General features: G+C 40.3%; 1 protein-coding gene across 1 annotated transcript; it reads right to left on the bottom strand.

Annotated features, from left to right (window-relative positions):
* Nucleotides 1-342: 342 nt before the first annotated feature.
* Nucleotides 343-15,412, bottom strand: LOC119745522 (PAX3- and PAX7-binding protein 1-like). The gene is made up of 17 exons (XM_038221911.1): nucleotides 15,041-15,412; nucleotides 13,663-13,818; nucleotides 12,994-13,152; nucleotides 11,964-12,224; nucleotides 10,947-11,041; nucleotides 9,457-9,692; nucleotides 8,674-8,863; nucleotides 7,716-7,939; nucleotides 6,715-6,836; nucleotides 5,886-6,085; nucleotides 4,940-5,087; nucleotides 3,923-4,041; nucleotides 3,254-3,330; nucleotides 2,953-3,016; nucleotides 2,595-2,741; nucleotides 1,915-2,069; nucleotides 343-1,128 (listed from the first exon to the last, which is right to left on the bottom strand). The coding sequence occupies exons 1-17, from the start codon at nucleotides 15,303-15,305 to the stop codon at nucleotides 1,011-1,013; spliced, it is 2,736 nt and encodes a 911-aa protein (XP_038077839.1). The 5' UTR covers nucleotides 15,306-15,412; the 3' UTR covers nucleotides 343-1,010.
* Between the last annotated feature and the right edge of the window lie 1,833 nt (nucleotides 15,413-17,245).

Below are 17,245 nucleotides of genomic sequence, written 5' to 3'. Positions count from 1 at the left end.
TAGCATGTCAATGCCAAAACTGAAGTCGTAGCCATAAAACAGCCGATTCAGATATGGCTTGTCAAAATCATACCGCCAAATTAGTCTGGCGACCCTGATGTCACCATCTTTTATCTTAACTTTGTACATACCTGCAGTTAAGGGGTAAGACCAAGATGGCGAATTCTGTACATTGACAAACTCATAAGAAAAACAAAAACAATTCCCTTAAAAATACCTTTGCACTTTTGAGCGGCCATTTCAAGTTCAGTTATTCTGTCAATACATGTCATTTGTAGCACTTTCAGAAAACGGAAACACAAAAAGGACTAAACTGAAAAACCAAGCCAAGGAACAGAAATGTAATGTGAAATATTTACAGTTGTTTTAATATTCCAAATGCTTTCAGATACCTTGTACCAGTTGTTATACGTTTTGAACAGTTGAAATAAAACGCACAAATAAATGTGTTCCTAAAATGTCACAACCGAATGGTGTTCATTTTTATGAGTACTCAACAATGTATAACTAAAATTACACAAAATCACTGTCAATAAAAAGAAAACTAACAATGCATTATGATTGCTACAAACACTCTCCCAGTGAACTAAATAGACCTATCGCATTAGCTTCGCGTCAACGCAGCTTGTCAAATATGGTTCAATAACATGATATACAAATGGACGCAGAATGCGCAACATCTGAGACAAACAAAACTTAGCGTACAAAAATTCCATAGGGTTGTTTAAGGGGCGTGGCCAACTCAACAAACGGCGATAGGTCAGTTATATTTATGCACGGACAATTAAATAGGTGACACGACAGTAACTCGGCACAATAAATATGATAAATTTTGCAGAACTGACCGTACCGTGAGGAAAAAACAAATTACAAACAAATGAAAACGAAAAGGAGAATGGATTCTGTGAGTCTCAAAATTGCTCATGATTTCTAAGTTGCAAGTTTATAACCCACTCAATCTTGGGGCTAGACTTTATCAATTTCTTTTAGTATTTTTTTTGGGAGAGTCTTCATTCCTTCTCCAGTATCTCTTTCATGTCTCGTAGGCTGATCCCTTGCGAGATGTTCAGGGCATGGTCCATGGCGTGAATGGTGACCAGCAGCTTGGTGACTGCCTTTAACCCCGCCCTAGAAGAAGAAAAAAGAAAAAAAGAAGGAAAATATGGAAATAAACATGAAATGCAAACAAAAGCCCACTTTTTGTACACGAGTGCCTGCTTAGTAGTACATTGCTTGTCGTGTAACCCATTAGTACATCTCCATTGTATTTCATTCCCTAATGAAGCCACAAAACCAAACAGTGACAGGGCATTTTGGGGCTGGACAGGGAGTCACGACTTACACAGGGATTCTTATGGGCTCTGACCTTTGAGCAGGAAATTTTAGGTATACAAGAGAAAGGTATGTGATACCAATACAAGGTATGTTTTCTGCAGCTGGGAAAAAAGTTTGAAATAGCAGCATTTGATTTGAGCTCATATAAAGTTTCCATATCAATGCCCACTATACAGAGTTAGCTGTTGTGGTCCAATGGTTACAGTGTTCGACTCGTGTGCCGTGGTACATGGGTTCGAACCCCCGACAGGGAACATGGAGCTTGTGTTCTTGGGCAAGGCACTTTACTATGATTGCCTCTCTCCACCCAGGAGTATAAATGTGAAGGTAGAGACCAAATTGCGCGGATCTCGAGCTGCTGCAGGGTCTCATTCCTGATGAACAGAGATAATAATTGTGATGCGCATTTGATCATATTCTTAATATGGAATTTCCGCAATTTAAATGCATAAATTATTATCATTATTAACGGGGTACGAGTTGCATGTACAATGTGCATAAGAGAATAGTACCCAAAAATGGCCACTAACTGTGACTTTTTTAAGGATTGTGGATCGGAGATGGTTGTCTAACCCCTACCTTGCATTTCTCCTGTCGAGGTCGTTCCCCACAGTGCCTTGTCTCTTCAGGGATTCAGCAGCATGTTCCAGGTATCGACAGAATGGTTCCAGCTGCCTGAGTGTCTCGTCGCCTTGTAGCTCCTTGAACCACTGGGGTGGGAAGGTGGCCACGATCTGATGAAAAGGAAGGTCAGAAATGACCAGGTGTCAAAAAAATCAAGGACAATTTGGTGAATCTGCTAAGCTGGGAAGTTTGCAACGCACAGGAGATATTTGCTTTATTGGATGAGAGATATTTGCTTATCAAAAACAAGTGAACCACTATTTCAAGGCTGGAAAGAAAATTGTCATCAAAAGATCTCAACCCAATTTTGTGAGTATGCTCAGCTCAGGAAGCACAAAACATGTTTGCTTCAAGCACAAACGGCCTGAATGACAATAGATGTATAGAGCTTGTAACTGGCTCTTTTCTTAAGCAAGGGTAAGAAAAGGAAAGATCATTAGCCAATTCATGAATTTTCTCGCAGAAAAGAACCAACAAAAGACAAAACCCGGTCAACAAACAACCCTGAACTTTATAAACAAAGTGAAGTGCTGATTAAAACAAGTCACATGCATATTTAGCATATTTCTGCCATTTTGGAAGTAAAACAAATTGAAAATTTTGTATCAAAATGCCAGTGGAAATGAATTTCTTACTCTTTGGCATTTGAGGATGCTGTCTTCGTTCACATCCGAGTTTTGCAGCGACAGCAGCATGTAGCGATTCAACAGACCGTCAATGGCCAACTCCAGGAGGTGATCCTCAGATATCAGACCGTGCCATAGCAACAGGTTGCCTAGCAACTACGGAACCAAAAATCAGAATATTGTGCAAAAATGTAAAAATCTGAACTGAATCTTTATTGAAGCAAATTTTGTGGACATCTATGGTTGTAAGTATTTTTTCAAAATGGGACAATCTTTTTATTGAAATCTTCTGAAAATGGTTCATTTTAAGCATTTACAAAATGTCAATGTTATTTTCTGTCAAATGAGGGCGCTGTTGTCACTTTACCTTGACACATGACCAGAACTGCCTCTGCAGAAAACTGTTGGCTGCTGCAGACTTCTCCAACATACTAAAGGAAGACAGGAAACAATTTTATTCATTCAAGTGGCCAAAAACAAAACATTTGTTCAATTATCCCTTCCGATTTTAAAGCTGGCAAGAATTTTTTTTTTAAGCAGGTTAAAAAGAGGGTGATGATTTAAAGGGGCTAAGACAAGTTTAGTTAATCTTTTAAACGCTAAATTTCTGAAAAAAAAAAGAAGAAATAGCTTGGCCATTTCTCCAAAGGTCCTAATTCTTCACTCACTCTTTTGGAAACAGCGGCATGTAAACGTCATCGTCCAGTGTTCTCCGCATTCTGTCCACCAATGCTTTCAAGAACTCCTAGAATTACATTTGTGTAAGTAATAATAATACATAAATAATCTTTCAAAAAAACCCAAACAATTAATAAATAAATCAAATTAGGTTTTGCCCTTCACCGACGTTTTTAAAACACTGTATACTCAGTGTGTTACCTCCCGAGTGAAAGTTGGAAAAAATCACTCGGGTGGGACTCGAACCCACGACCTCCTGCTTTCTAGTGCAGATGTCTTACCACTCGACCACCGAGCTAACGGGATCGTTAGCTCGGCAAAACCTAATTTGATTTATATCACCCCGACGCAAAATTCTATCTTATAATAATTAATAAATAAGTTTACAAATTTCTTAATCTGAGACTTGCATACAATTCACTTTTCCCAACCCTTTTGATGATAAATTGAAATTTCCGTCTGACGGAAAATGTATCTAATTTTAATACATTGTTTTGTACTCATGCAAGGTTTACATTAAGTATTAGTAAAATGAAAGGATGGTCCTGTTTTTTACAAAAGCCCTGGACAAACAATTATTTTTTTACTTGGCCTTAGTCAATTATCTTAGTATCGGATATCTTTCTTTTTTTTACCAGTATATTACAACCAACTTTTACCCTTGTGTTCTTGCTGTCGCTGTTGACCGTCGGATAATCCTCGACCAGCTTGTGGACCAGACTAACCAGTCGGTTTGTCTGGGTGGTGGAGACGGGGTCCCAGACCTCCCCAACCAAATCTAACAAGGGGGAAGATTTTTAAAACACGCAAACTTTAGTCTTCGTCGCGGTACAATTTCGTCCTGCAGGAAATAAGGCTTGTTATTGAATGTAGGAAATAATGATTTTTCAAACCAAAAAGGGGGGAAAAATTGAAAGGAAGCATAAAATATAAAATTATTTTATGGAAAAACTTTTGAGTAGGCGGGATGTTACTCAAACACAGAAAAATCAAATATAGTACAGGAATATCTGACCACAATTAATCACCAAAAAACAAAAAGATAAGCGTTTGGATACAATAATCCTCAATGTAATAGACCAAACATAAACTGTTACACAATTTTTTTTCTCAGTATTTCAATGTTTCTCACGACGAAACTTTTTTATGTAATCCACCGACAGTTCGCTTCCAAAAATCAAAAACAATGTCTTTGGCAGTCTTGCAAGAAATGTTTCAAAATGATTCCTGCCAGACCTTAAAAATATGGTGCCCAAAAATACGAAGCTGATGGCACATAAGAACACCATACTTTAGATTTATACCTAGATTTATAGCGATTTGCAATAAATACCATGCGACTATAACATTACTGCACATATTTTGCCTCCATTTACAAACTTTACATAAACATCTTTCCGAAATGTTACAAACAATTTTTGTTAAGCATTTAATTTAATTTTTTTTTTTTTTTGAAAATTAAAATTTGGTAGTTCTGTTTGATGGGAAACTTAGGGGGATTATTTTGGTCAATTTTCCGGGACAGACAGACCGACCAACCGACCACCAAGTGACATGTAGAAGCTTCGCCAGAGCTTAAAAAAAGGAATACATTTAACAACAGGACAAGAGCGAGACTGCAATAGCCCCCGGCGGACAGACAAACAAAATGGCCGTAAGGAAGCCATCGTACATACCTGCAAGTTTGGGTAACACTACCTTTTGAACCAGTCTTGGGATGATGGAGACGTCCAGGTCTTCAGACTCAAGGTCCTTGGACTCGCGGAAGCCGAAGAAGAGCATGGACTCGTACCACGGCATCTCCTCAAGATCGTGACAGTTGGACTACGCAAAACAAGAGAAGGCAAACAACGCAGTAGTTAGCGAGGGCGTACATTTGTTTGGACAAGAAACAGGAAATGATGACGAAGTAGAAATCCTGAAATTTCTCTGACATTGCAAATTCAAAACTGTACATTTCAGAGTCTCAGAGTTGAGACCGGAAGACGTATGAGGAGTTATTTTTTTGCTTTATATCAATAGTCCTTTTACTTCTTTTCATGATCAGGCTTCTTTTTGTCACCTCAGTGCAGGAGTTTTTTTTAGATGATTCTTCAACCAATTCACCTTGTCAAAGTGGGAATAATAGTCTTATGATCCCCTAAGTGTCTATACTTATCACTGCGTTAGGGATTTATAACCAACAATTTAAGTCTCTGCATTAGTATTACTAGACTTCATTTTTTAAAACTTTTTTTTTAAACCTTTATAAGAAGAATTTGTCTCTGTAATGCAAAACAACCCGCTGTGACATTTACACATTTTAAATTTATTTTGAACTGAAAAACTATTGTTACAAACATTTTCAGCACAAAATATATGTAGAATGTTAGAGGGGATGGGTTGTAGAATCGACTTAAAAATCCAAGACAATTGTTCCAATCAAAATAAATGGAATAAATTTGTCATTAATCAGTTTATAGTTCTAAAGAACAAAGAGAAAAAACCCATGTATTAGAGCAAGATTTGGCAATCAAATTCCAGTGCAGAATTCCCGATTTTGAAAGTTGAAATCCTGCAAAGATCACTTTCTCTGTTAAACCTAATTTGAAAACAACAAATAAACCGTCTGGTTTTTTTTACCTGAAGTGGGTTCCAATCCAGCAGCTGAAGCCTGACCAACGGGCCGAGCAGCTTGGGCAGACACAGGCTGATGTAGGCCTCGCGGTAAGACTCACCGTGCTGGAACTTCCACTTCTCAAAGCGGCCCAGGATGATAGAGATGGCGTGGTACTCCTCAACCACGTCCTCAAAGACGCGCTGGGATTCTACCATGATGCGATCTGGGCAAGGGACAGACCAGGGAACAATAATTCAATTCAAATTTTTTTACATTAATTCTAGAGGGTGGGGGGGGGGGGGGGGGAGGGGATTTTTCCATACTTTATTTCCCACATCATCACCAGTCAATATTTTTTCATGTGAAGCCTATATGAATAATGAAAGGTCCTGAAGACGGTCAGAGCATACTCACCGGAACGTCGAGTTTATACCTCTGGTGCTTTTCAGAACCACTCTCTTAGTTTAGAAATTATTCGCACATGGTGTTTCCGCAAACCTTTCATTATTTAGTATCTCCACCATGCAAAGCCTCAAATCTTACTTAAGCCTATATGAGTTTGTCGACTGACGTCGTGTGAACATTAAGACACTGATTTCATTTAGCACATTCGTTGTCTATTTGGTGGAGCATAAATAATCATTATCAAGAAATGTTTCCTTCGACTGTGAGGCGAGGACAATCTACTCAAACTAGCCGAAATGATGCTCAAAATAAAAAAAAAAGCTCTTTAACTGTTCAATTTATTGAAATTCTATCATGATATGCTCTGTATATGGGTATGTTTAGAATGGCAGAGAAAAATTTTGTTATTTCTAAATACTTCTGGGATGGAATTTTTTCATTTCTGACCTCTTTCCTTGTTGAATTTATCAGCCTCACTCTCCCTCTGTTCGTCGTCGCTAGACAAGCCTTCAATGTGTCCTCCTGTCTCCTCCGCACTCTGTCCTTCCCTCGCCCGTCGTCTTCTAGACCTGGTAAGAAACAAAGATGAATACAACAACATCTTGGAAAAGTCTTCATGCCATTATATGAATAATTGGAAACATCTGCAGTAAGAAAAGAAAAGCGAACTGATGATTTTCGAGTGGTGAGAAGATCGTGTTGGTTACGAAACCACTTAATACTATTCTCCAACATGCAATGCTTCAAATATTTCTAATCAGGGAGTACTGCCTCCTTTAAGAAGAACCATGATTTTTCAAACTGTGATTCTTGTGCTAAGCAAATTTCTGTAATAAGATCTCCCGATTATGCTTAGCATGAAAAAACAGATCACCCATGAAAGTGTCATGCAATTTACACAGCACGTCACCAAGGCCCGGTTAGTGGCTCAGCTAGCCACAGCTTTCCACGCTTACGATCATCATTCTATGCTAACAGCGCTAGCAGAAAAAGTCTGTGCTAACCCTGTAAGCATAGAATCCTTAGCTACAGGATGTTCACATGCACATCAACCAAAACTCCTTAATATGCTAACCATAAGCACAACATTTCCTGCTAGAGTAAGCGGAGCTTTTTTGCCAACGGCAGGCACAGCCATGAAACTGGGCCAGGGGCCAATTTCACGGCGCTGCAAAGCACACAAATTTGCTTAGCACCACAAAAGTCTGGCTTATAAAAGCAGGTTTACCAGCCAAAACTCCATGTGATGTATATTGCTCGTGATAAGTATTCAGCTGTTGTTTGCTATATGAAAATCACATGGAGTTTTGGCTGGTAAACTACTTTTATTAGCCAGGCTTTTTTGTGCTAAGCAAATTCTTTTGCTTACCAGCGCCGTAAAATTGGGCCCTGTTCTCTTCTCCTTTTTGCTTAGATGAGAATTTTGTTGAGCAAAATTTTCTGCTAACCTTCTTGCTTCCCTTTCGGCCATCCTCCGCTGTTTGCTGACGTCTTCCGTCTTGATCTTACCACCGCCGCTGTCAAAGTTGGCAGAGAGCGCGGCTCGCTGCAGCATCCCGGTGAACTCCTCAGACTGATCCCGGATGTCCGTCTGTCGTCGCTTGGCCAGCTGGTTGGCTCGGGTCTGGAGGAGGACCATCATGGCCATCTCAAGGCCGTCTATGATCAGCACCTTGGGTGTGTAGTAGAGATACACGAAACAGTCACTTTTTGGGCACTTCAAAACAACTTCAAAATAAACTGAGAAAGATAACAGATGCCAATCACTTAAGGCCGGTGCATACTTAACCCTAACCACCCCAACTCCATCAAAATCCATCCCCCATTTTGGTGGATTTTGGTGGATTTTGGGGGACTTGGTCCAGAAGGCCTGGCGTGACTAAATATTGATGGAGTATGATGGACTTGGGCCTAATGGCCTGAAGCAGTGCTAGGGGTATCCGATTGATTTTGCCTAGCTTCCTGTACTGCTATTGGGATAAAAGCCATGTGTAGCAAGTCCATGAATGTCAACCAGTGCCTCAGTGGTGGATTCCATTACGTCATGTACAGTTTTGTATTGGACGCACATTGATTGATGGATTTTGATGGACTTGGTCCAGTTCCTAGTAAAAGACATTAGGGAGTTAGGGTTCATGCAAATGAGAACACCGAGCGAATTTGATGTCAGAAACTGTTCGTCGTGAAATTCGACGGAGTTGAAATGTGTTCAACTTTTTGTGAATTTGCAAAGTGAATATTTGACATAATGTCACAAATTTGCATTCACGTTTGCATTCACGTTCACGATCGCTTTCGCGCGGAGTACGAATGTAAATGTGCAATAATATAACATTACCCTAACCCTACAGGGTATTTTGCTAGAAGCCTGCCCAGTGTAACAAAAAGTAGTAAATATTTGAGTACCTTTTCTCCGTAGCACTCTACTAGGTCCTTGACGTAGCCCTTCATCTCCTGAAAGAACTGGTACTGTCCGCTGACGCCGCCTTGACTGTCCTTCAAGCTGACCGAGGTATCGGCCGAGGATTCTAGTCGTTCCTGCTGTTGATCCAACTCACGCTCGTGGGCTCGGTGGACGTCCTTCACCGATTCAAACCTGGTGCAAAATTAAAGGAAATCACCAAGTTGGATAAAAGTTAATTTATTCACTTTTTATTGGGAATTAGTCACAGGCTGCCACAATGAAATCTCACTGTTTCACTATTACACAACCAACAAGACTTTTGGAAAAGTCAGTGAAGAAAATGCAAGTTTTCTGATGTAGAAAGAAAAACCAACGTTCTGTGGAAATATTTCATGATTAATGAGGGGGAACTGCGATCAAATCAAAATGCACTGGGACGGATTCTAACTGGGGTCCCTTAACCAGTTCATGCTGGGATTATTTTGACAAGAACGGAACGAGGGGTGGGATTACTTTTCACTCAACCTCAAGCCAGGCAGGTTGAAGCTATCACCCTCGGGCAGCATAATCATATTTCCGGCCTCGCTCGCTGCGAGCGGGTCACTGACAGATATTTTTGGCCTCACTCCCTGCGTGTTTATCCGTCATCTGTTCTGAGTGCCGCGAAACCTTTGCGTGTATACACGTCATCCGGCGCGAACTGGTTAAAATCAAAGGCCAGGTATTGTACCTATCTGATCAATGCTTGACGTAAGTTAAAAAAAATAAGAAAAGAGACTTGTTACCAGTCCTTCAGCTTCTTCTTGACTTGCTCAATGGTGACGACGGGCATCTCGCACATGGGCGTCGTGTTCAGGGCGTGGATGACAGGCTGTTGCTCCGCCCCTATCCCATAGGCCCCTCCCACAGGCGTGGCATACTGGCTAGTGGGCTGGCCGTAAGGGAACTCTTGCTGTTGGTAGTAGTAAGAGGCGGCCACGGCCGCAGCGGCAGCTGCAGATGAAGTGGTCGATTCTTGGGCCTAGGATGGGAAATGAAAGAATCTGAATTATTATCGAGCCTTTAATGTTACTTTTTTGTATTTAATTAAGCAAGCATAAAAAATACTGCAAATTAAAATGCCGCAATACCTCCGGCATGCTGGCAGTATTTATAAAGTCAATTAGTAAGCACACTTTTTTTCAGTTGTCATAAACCAAAATCAACCAAGACCTCATTTGACCCCCAGATGACTGTTGACCTCAAATGTCTCAAGTCATCTGAAGTCTCCCTACCCAAAGATTATTGCCACCAAGTTTGGTTGAGAGTGAAGTCTGACTTTTCACATGCCAGCACTAAACAGTTAAACCAATATCAACAATGACCTCATTTGACCCCAACATGACCTTTGACCTCATATGTCTCAAGTCATCTGAAGTCGCCTTACCCAAAGATTGTTGTCACCAAGTTTGGTTGAGAGTGAAATCTGACTTTTCAGATGACAGCACTAAACAGTTCACCTAACCAAATCAACAATGACCTCTTTTGACCCCTACATGACCTTTGACCTCAAATGTCGCAAGTCATCTGAAGTCCCTCTACCCAAAGATTATCCTCACCAAGTTTGGTCGAGATTGAAGTCGGACTTTACATATGACAGCACTTAACAGTTAACATAACCAAAAACAACGATGACCTCATTTAACCCTATATGACATTTGACCTCAAATATCTCAAGTCATCTGAAGTCGCCCTACCCAAAGATTCTTGTCACCAAGTTTGGTTGAGAGTGAAGTCTGACTTTTCATGTGACAGCACTAAACAGTTAACCTAACCAAAAACAACGATGACCTCATTTTACCCCAACATGACCTCTGACCTCAAATATCTCACGTCATCTGAAGTCCCCCTACCCAAAGATTATTGTCACCAAGTTTGGTTGAGAGTGAAGTCTGACTTTTCATACGACAGCACTAAACAGTTCACCTAACCAAAATCAACAATGACCTTATTTGACCCCAACATGACCTTTGACTTCAAATGTCTCAAGTCATAAGTCCCCCCTACCCAAAGATTATTGTCACCAAGTTTGGTTGAGAGTGAAGTCATTGAAAAGTCATTTCATATGACAACACTAAACAGTTAACCTAACCCAAATGGAACACACGGACACACAGACACGCAGAAGGAATACACTATCGCAAGATCCCCCTTTCTTGGCTTAAAAGCCAGGGGGATAAAAAAGAAGAAGATAATTCTAAGAAGAAATTCAAGACATGAGGGATCAAATACCGACTTGCGGTACGCTGGTTCCTTTCTTGATTTGCTCCTGTTCCCAGCGTTGCAGTTCCTCGCTGTGGTCTTTGTCGTGGTCGCTGCCGTCATCCACATCTACAAGGGAGAGACGGGATACAAGACATTACAGTAACAGGGAAATTGGGTCAACAATCAAGGGATTGCTCCAGATTTTCACTGGATCAATGGAACAGCTCGATGGGACAGGATTGGCTGGTGAGCTCCTTGAGCTGATCAATGGAGATTGCTCCTCTCACAAGATGACATTTTTTTTCTCGGCCCATCCTGCTTCTAAGAATAAGCGAGCTGGAAGATGACTTTGTAGCAACCTGTAAGAATGAGGGAAAAGGGCAGTATTTAGACCCACTTTAATCAAATGGAAATGGACTATGAATATTACTAAAATTGCAGTGATTTGCTTGAGTACATCAAATCTAACTTCTTACATATAGAAATAGTTTGATTCATGAAGCGTACTATTGCCTGGGAGAGATTTTTGTTTCCTGCTTACACTTACCTTTATCTCATTATTGTTTCTAAGACAATCCTCCAAAAGCTAAACATTTTAGCAAAGATCCAAAAAACAAGTTTAAATTTGAAAATGAAACAAAATTGACAAAGAAGTTCAACTTACCGATATGCTGTGGCAGTCTCAGTTTCTTGCAAATAAAAACTCTCCGTAACTTCAAACTCTCTTCTATTACCATTTAGCAAATCATTTTAACAAATTTTCACGAAGTTTCAAAGGAGATTAGTGCTCAACACTCTGGTTCATCCGTCCATGCTAGCAATACAACTTGTGCACATTTAGATGAAAGTGCTGTGTTGTGTACTCTGCGTCATACTCCCCAAACTAGTGCGTGCATGTACACTGTACACACTGGATCTGGAAAGTGGTTAAATGGCGCCCTCTACTGTTTTCCCTTCCATCTGTAAGGCATCTGTCAACAGCTGAGCTAATTCAGGAGAGAATTGAAAACTGTTTTTCAATAATTTGAACAAACAAACCACTGCATACTTTCATTGATGGCTTCTCGCATCCGCTGTCTGTTCGTCCCGTGTTTCACCGTGAAGCTCATCCGGCCTTCCTCTTCGCTGTCGCTGGCGTCGTTGTCATCGTCGCGCACCAGGCGCGACTCCTCGCGCCCGGCCTTTTTCCCCGTGTTGCCGTAGCGCTTGGTGTCATCGAGAGGGATGTAGTCGGCCCGGCCGCCGGTCTCCCGCGCGATCTGACGGCGCTTTCGGGCGGCGAAAATGGTGGCTGCATCTGGGATCATTCCTGGAGAAACGCAAACAATTTTTTTAAAATGGTGACTTACTGTTTGAGATTGGCTATAAGTCAACTGCACAGGAAAAACTTTGTTGTTGTAATCCTGTCAATATCAGCTCAATCACAAGCAAAATCACATTGACATTTGACAATTTTTAACCCTAACTCCCTAGGCCTTTTTGCAAGGATGTAGCCTCAATCCTGCAAAATCCTCCAATTGGCCTCATGGACAAAAAGCATATAACCTCAATCCTGCAAATTCCTCCATTATTTCTTGAATATGGTCTGTGGAGGGGTGACCACTGCCTGAATCCTGCAAAATCCTGCGGCAGTGACTGTCAATATGTTGAGGCTTGGCCAGTGACATCCTGGAGCAGTACGGAGGATTTCAAGCATAATCCAGGCCTATATTTATGCATGGCTGAGCAAACACACAACAAGGTCCGGTCCAAGACCTTGACAAAGTGCATCCTACGAAATCAGCAATACACTTTGCCATGTAACCTCCGCCAAATTCCTCCACTGTGGCAAAAAGGATTTTGAAGGATTCCGGGCAGTAAGGGTTAAAAACCATGCAACTTATACAATCATAATAACATAGTGGATGTTTCCTCATCATCTACTCAAGACCGCTGACAGTTTCTCAAATATTTAATAAAAAAAAAACTATTTGGATATGCGATGGCTGATCGAATATTCAGTATACTTTGCACAGCCTTATCTACAGGAAATTTTAGTCTCAAAACTGTTCAGGGACAATTATTAGGAGACTCCTTACCTGGTGCAATGACGGGCACTCGTTCCTCCATCTCCCGCCTGTCTTCCTCTTCCATGGCTGCCGCCTCCGCATCCATGCCATTCAGAATCAGCTCCGCTCGGTCCTTAGGCAACAATCTAGTTCCCGACGGCTTGTGAACTGCTGCTGCTGTGCCATTGCCTGGTATTGAAAGACGGGGAAGGGTGAAATTGAAATCACTGATTAAATGGCCGCCATTGGACTTAGGAAATGACATACCAGCTTTATATGGGCTAGATGCAACAGACAATGAGGCCAAAATGATACCACTGTTTAAAATTTATCATTTGTTTTTGGTTTAAAAAAAAAAAGTGGCCTCCAAAAAGGAAGCGGGCGGGGACGCTTGACATGTTTTGGAAAAATGCTGCTACCTGACGCTACCTCAGCGGTTGTGTACAAAGTCTATGGAGAGTCAGAAAATTTTCTAAGTATTTCCTAACCAAACTGAAAATGTTTCTCAGTCCCAGATTCATGTCTTATCATCATTTTTGCAATGACTGACCTTCATTGAGATGATATATGAAGAAAAAGCAGCGTCAGGTTGTAACTTTTTTTTTTTTATTTGGCCTAAGTGCTTAAGTTTGCTCAGCGAGTCAAATTTTCTGCTTAGCCAAAACAATTAAATTGGTCCAAACACAAAACTAATTTTACCCTTGATTTCTGCTGGCTGTTTGGCTTTATTATCGGCAGACCCTTTGACTAGCTTAGCCATCTCCTCTCGCTGTTTGTCTTTCCTCGCCTGCTCCCTCAGCTTCCTGGCGACTTTCTTGCTGTGGCTGGACTTCTTGATCTGAAAGACTTCTCCACCTGTTTAGCAGGAAAAAAAGAGAAAAACAAATATGCTTTAAAACCCTCCTACTATTTAAGAGGTCACAAACGGTCAAAATTTTCGTCCTCACCTCCTGGCATACTGTATACACACCAATGGGGTCTTGACCAATATTGACCCAAGTAATAACCAGGCTGACAATGCATGTTTCCATAGGAGGATTTTAATAGTTAAATGTTACATTCAGATGTACTCAACATCTTCATGACATCACAACCCATCGAAGAAACATTTGTATTCATATTTAGACAGAGTGACTGACATAGGCAAAAAAGTCAACACATTTGGCACCGATAACCGCATTAGAAAATGTGTGAGGGTGCTGTTCATTTGGTGACCCTTTTTCTGAATAAGAAATTATGATTAAAATTTTGATTTTTTGGCATATTCATACTGTACAATTTAAATTCAAATATCAGAATTGTCGAAATCATGATTGCCGTCTGCCATATGTCTATTGAAAGTAACAGGCATGAATTTAGACAAAGATGAGAAAATTTGAAATTTCAGCAATTCAATAAGGTTTCTGTACTCCTGTTTGTATGCAAAATAATCACACTTTACTCTGCCTTCATTAAATGTTCACATTTCAGTGTCTCAAAAATTCCTGGTTTGAATCCATTTTTAAGAACGATAGGATAATATATTATTTATCGGCAACCGTTAGGTTGGATTACATATAGGGGCCTACACATATTTTACATAAAATTATAACAGCTTAAAATACACACAGAAATTAACAGATGCAAAATACCACAAACAATGCTCCCAAGCTAAAACATAAGAAAACAAGCAGATCTAAAAATTGCGTTAAAATAACCGGTTGTTTTTAAGGATAAAACAAACCCAGTTACTTTGGTTTGCAGATTGCGACGAAATCAAATCTTGTGTTTCCTCGACCCTTCATCTGTTCATAATCTGCGCAGTTAGCGCTTGCATCGCCTGCGCGTTGTCACACACAAATTGAATGCGAGTAGGCCTATGTAGAAATAAGACCGCGTAGCTTTAGAATTAGAGGGTCTGACGGTTAAAATATTTTTCTGATTTTATTTTTTTTACAAATTAAAACCACATTAAAAAACAAATGAAAATGGAAATGCACGAAATATATTTGAAAAATAAATTAGCCATTTTAGCCAAGGTTTGTAGCAGCAGCACAGTTATCATGGTTATGTTATTCCCAATACCGCATCATCCTACCATCTTCATCATCTTCATGATCAAAGCTGAGCAGACTTCCCGACGTGCCCGCTCCCGCTCCCCCGGCGCCTCCACCCTCGGTCCCGCCGCTCTTCACATCTTTCTTCTTGGTCTTTTTCTCGAGTTTCTGCTGCAACGTTTTCTGAACACTTTTTACTTGTGAGTGGTACGTTTCCTCCAGAAACGGAATTTGGTCGGTCTTTTCCCCCTCCCCGTCGCTGCTTTCTTCCCGCTGGCGGATGTTCCTCTTCTTTTTCAGCATCATGAGGTATTTTCATCGAAAAACATGGTGAAAAGTTTGAAGAAATTTACGGTCATTTTCGCGTGCACGACTCTGCATCGAGAAATAATCCAATTGATCTAGTCTGGAACCGCATCATAAAACACAGCAAAAGTACGTGTTTGACTGGGGAACTAGACGGAACAATCACTCTCGTTTTGTTCTCGTTAATTTCCCGCTACAAACGAGATTTCAGTGCATCAATGGCAACCCTATGACTGTTGCATGAACAAATGCTTCAACATGATGTCATTCTTTTTAATTTAGCTTTAAATTAGTTGGAAAAAATGGCTGGTAATATTTTCTGGTTGGGGCAGTAGCTGAATAAAAATATTCAAAAACAAAAAACAATTTCCATAACGTTCCATCATTTCAATTCACAGTTTTATTCAGTATTGCTAGATACCACTCAAAATCACCTCTAAAATTGTTCACAATCAATTTTATGCTAGTACTGTTTATAAATATGAGATTTAGATTTTCTTTTCAGCATATATACAAACGTTTATTTGAAGCACACATATTACATGGCAACATTTGTGATTCAGTTCAAAAAAGCTAAGCTTGTGTAGTAAACAAGACGCATATATAACCTGGCCACACCAACAGTGTTTGAATTAAGCCTCCTAAGATGTGGCCATGAGGGTTTGTATATTTGTTTCTATTTGAATGACACAATATAAAACAAAAATTGCGTAAATAAATTTGATTGGAGTTTAAATTTTCTAAAACAAAAGTAATCTCCACGATTGGGTAAAGAGGTATTTATATGTATATTTACAACTTTTTTTGATAACTTGGACATACATGTAATGTTATCATGTTTCTATGTATACCTAATATTTTGATGTGAACAGAACAGCATCAATTAGACTCAATACTGAACAAAAACAACGCCATTTGGTCAATTCAGGAAAAGTAAAACACTTGGGTTTAACTGTGAAATATTTATAAAGAGTTGAAAGAAATCCCTTAAGTAAAACAATGATCAAAGTTGTTGATTTTTTGTGTGTAAAACTTAAAACTATTTAAATATACATACAGAAGTGGATACTGGCAATATTTGAATGGATTCTATAAAACATCATTACCCCCGCCCCTTTTTTGCAAAATATAAGACACATCACTAAAACATCACAAAATAACATATCTTAAAAAAAATCCATAGATGATATTAAACTAAATGAAGAAATTAAAACAAGGTAGCTCAATTTCAAACTGTCGCATTAATATCAATACACACGTCTAGTTCTCATTTCAATGATTGTTGCAACCAATCGAATCACTTGGTCTGCATTAAATATTTCTTGCATTATAGTACATTTAGCTCAGTACACATATTTGACCAAGGCAGAGGCATTTTTGAAATTTGATGACAATGCGGCAAAATGGTTTGCTATACATGAACTGTAAACAGAATGAATGAATTTGCCGAAATTGGCCACAACACGCTGTCGCAGAACCACTTGAAGGTTGTGCCTGAATAACGTGGCTGTGGCCGGCAATATCACATGAGGAGTCTGTGGGGAGTGTGGCGTAGTGGTTATGGTTCGTGACTCATGATCAGAGGATCAGGGGTTCGAATCCAGCTGCTGGCCGTATGTTGTGTCCTTGGGCAAGCCACTGCACCTCCACTTGCCCCTCTCCACCCAGGAGTATAAATGGGTACCGGCATTAGCTGAGGAGTAACCTGCGATGGACTAGCATCCCATCCAGGGGGAGTAGAAACATTCTCAGCCTGCTTGCCATATGTTGTGTCCTTGGGCAAGCCACTGCACCCCCACTTGCCCCTCTCCACCCAGGAGTATAAATGGGTACTGGCATTAGCTGAGGAGTAACCTGCGATGGACTAGCATCCCATCCAGGGGGAGTAGAAACATTCTCAGCCTGCTTGCCATATGTTGTGTCCCTGGGCAAGCCACTGC

Source organism: Patiria miniata, unplaced genomic scaffold, assembly GCF_015706575.1.
Source record: "Patiria miniata isolate m_02_andy unplaced genomic scaffold, ASM1570657v1 HiC_scaffold_7, whole genome shotgun sequence".
NCBI lineage: Eukaryota > Metazoa > Echinodermata > Asteroidea > Valvatida > Asterinidae > Patiria > Patiria miniata.
This window is presented reverse-complemented; position numbering and strand designations above follow the sequence as displayed.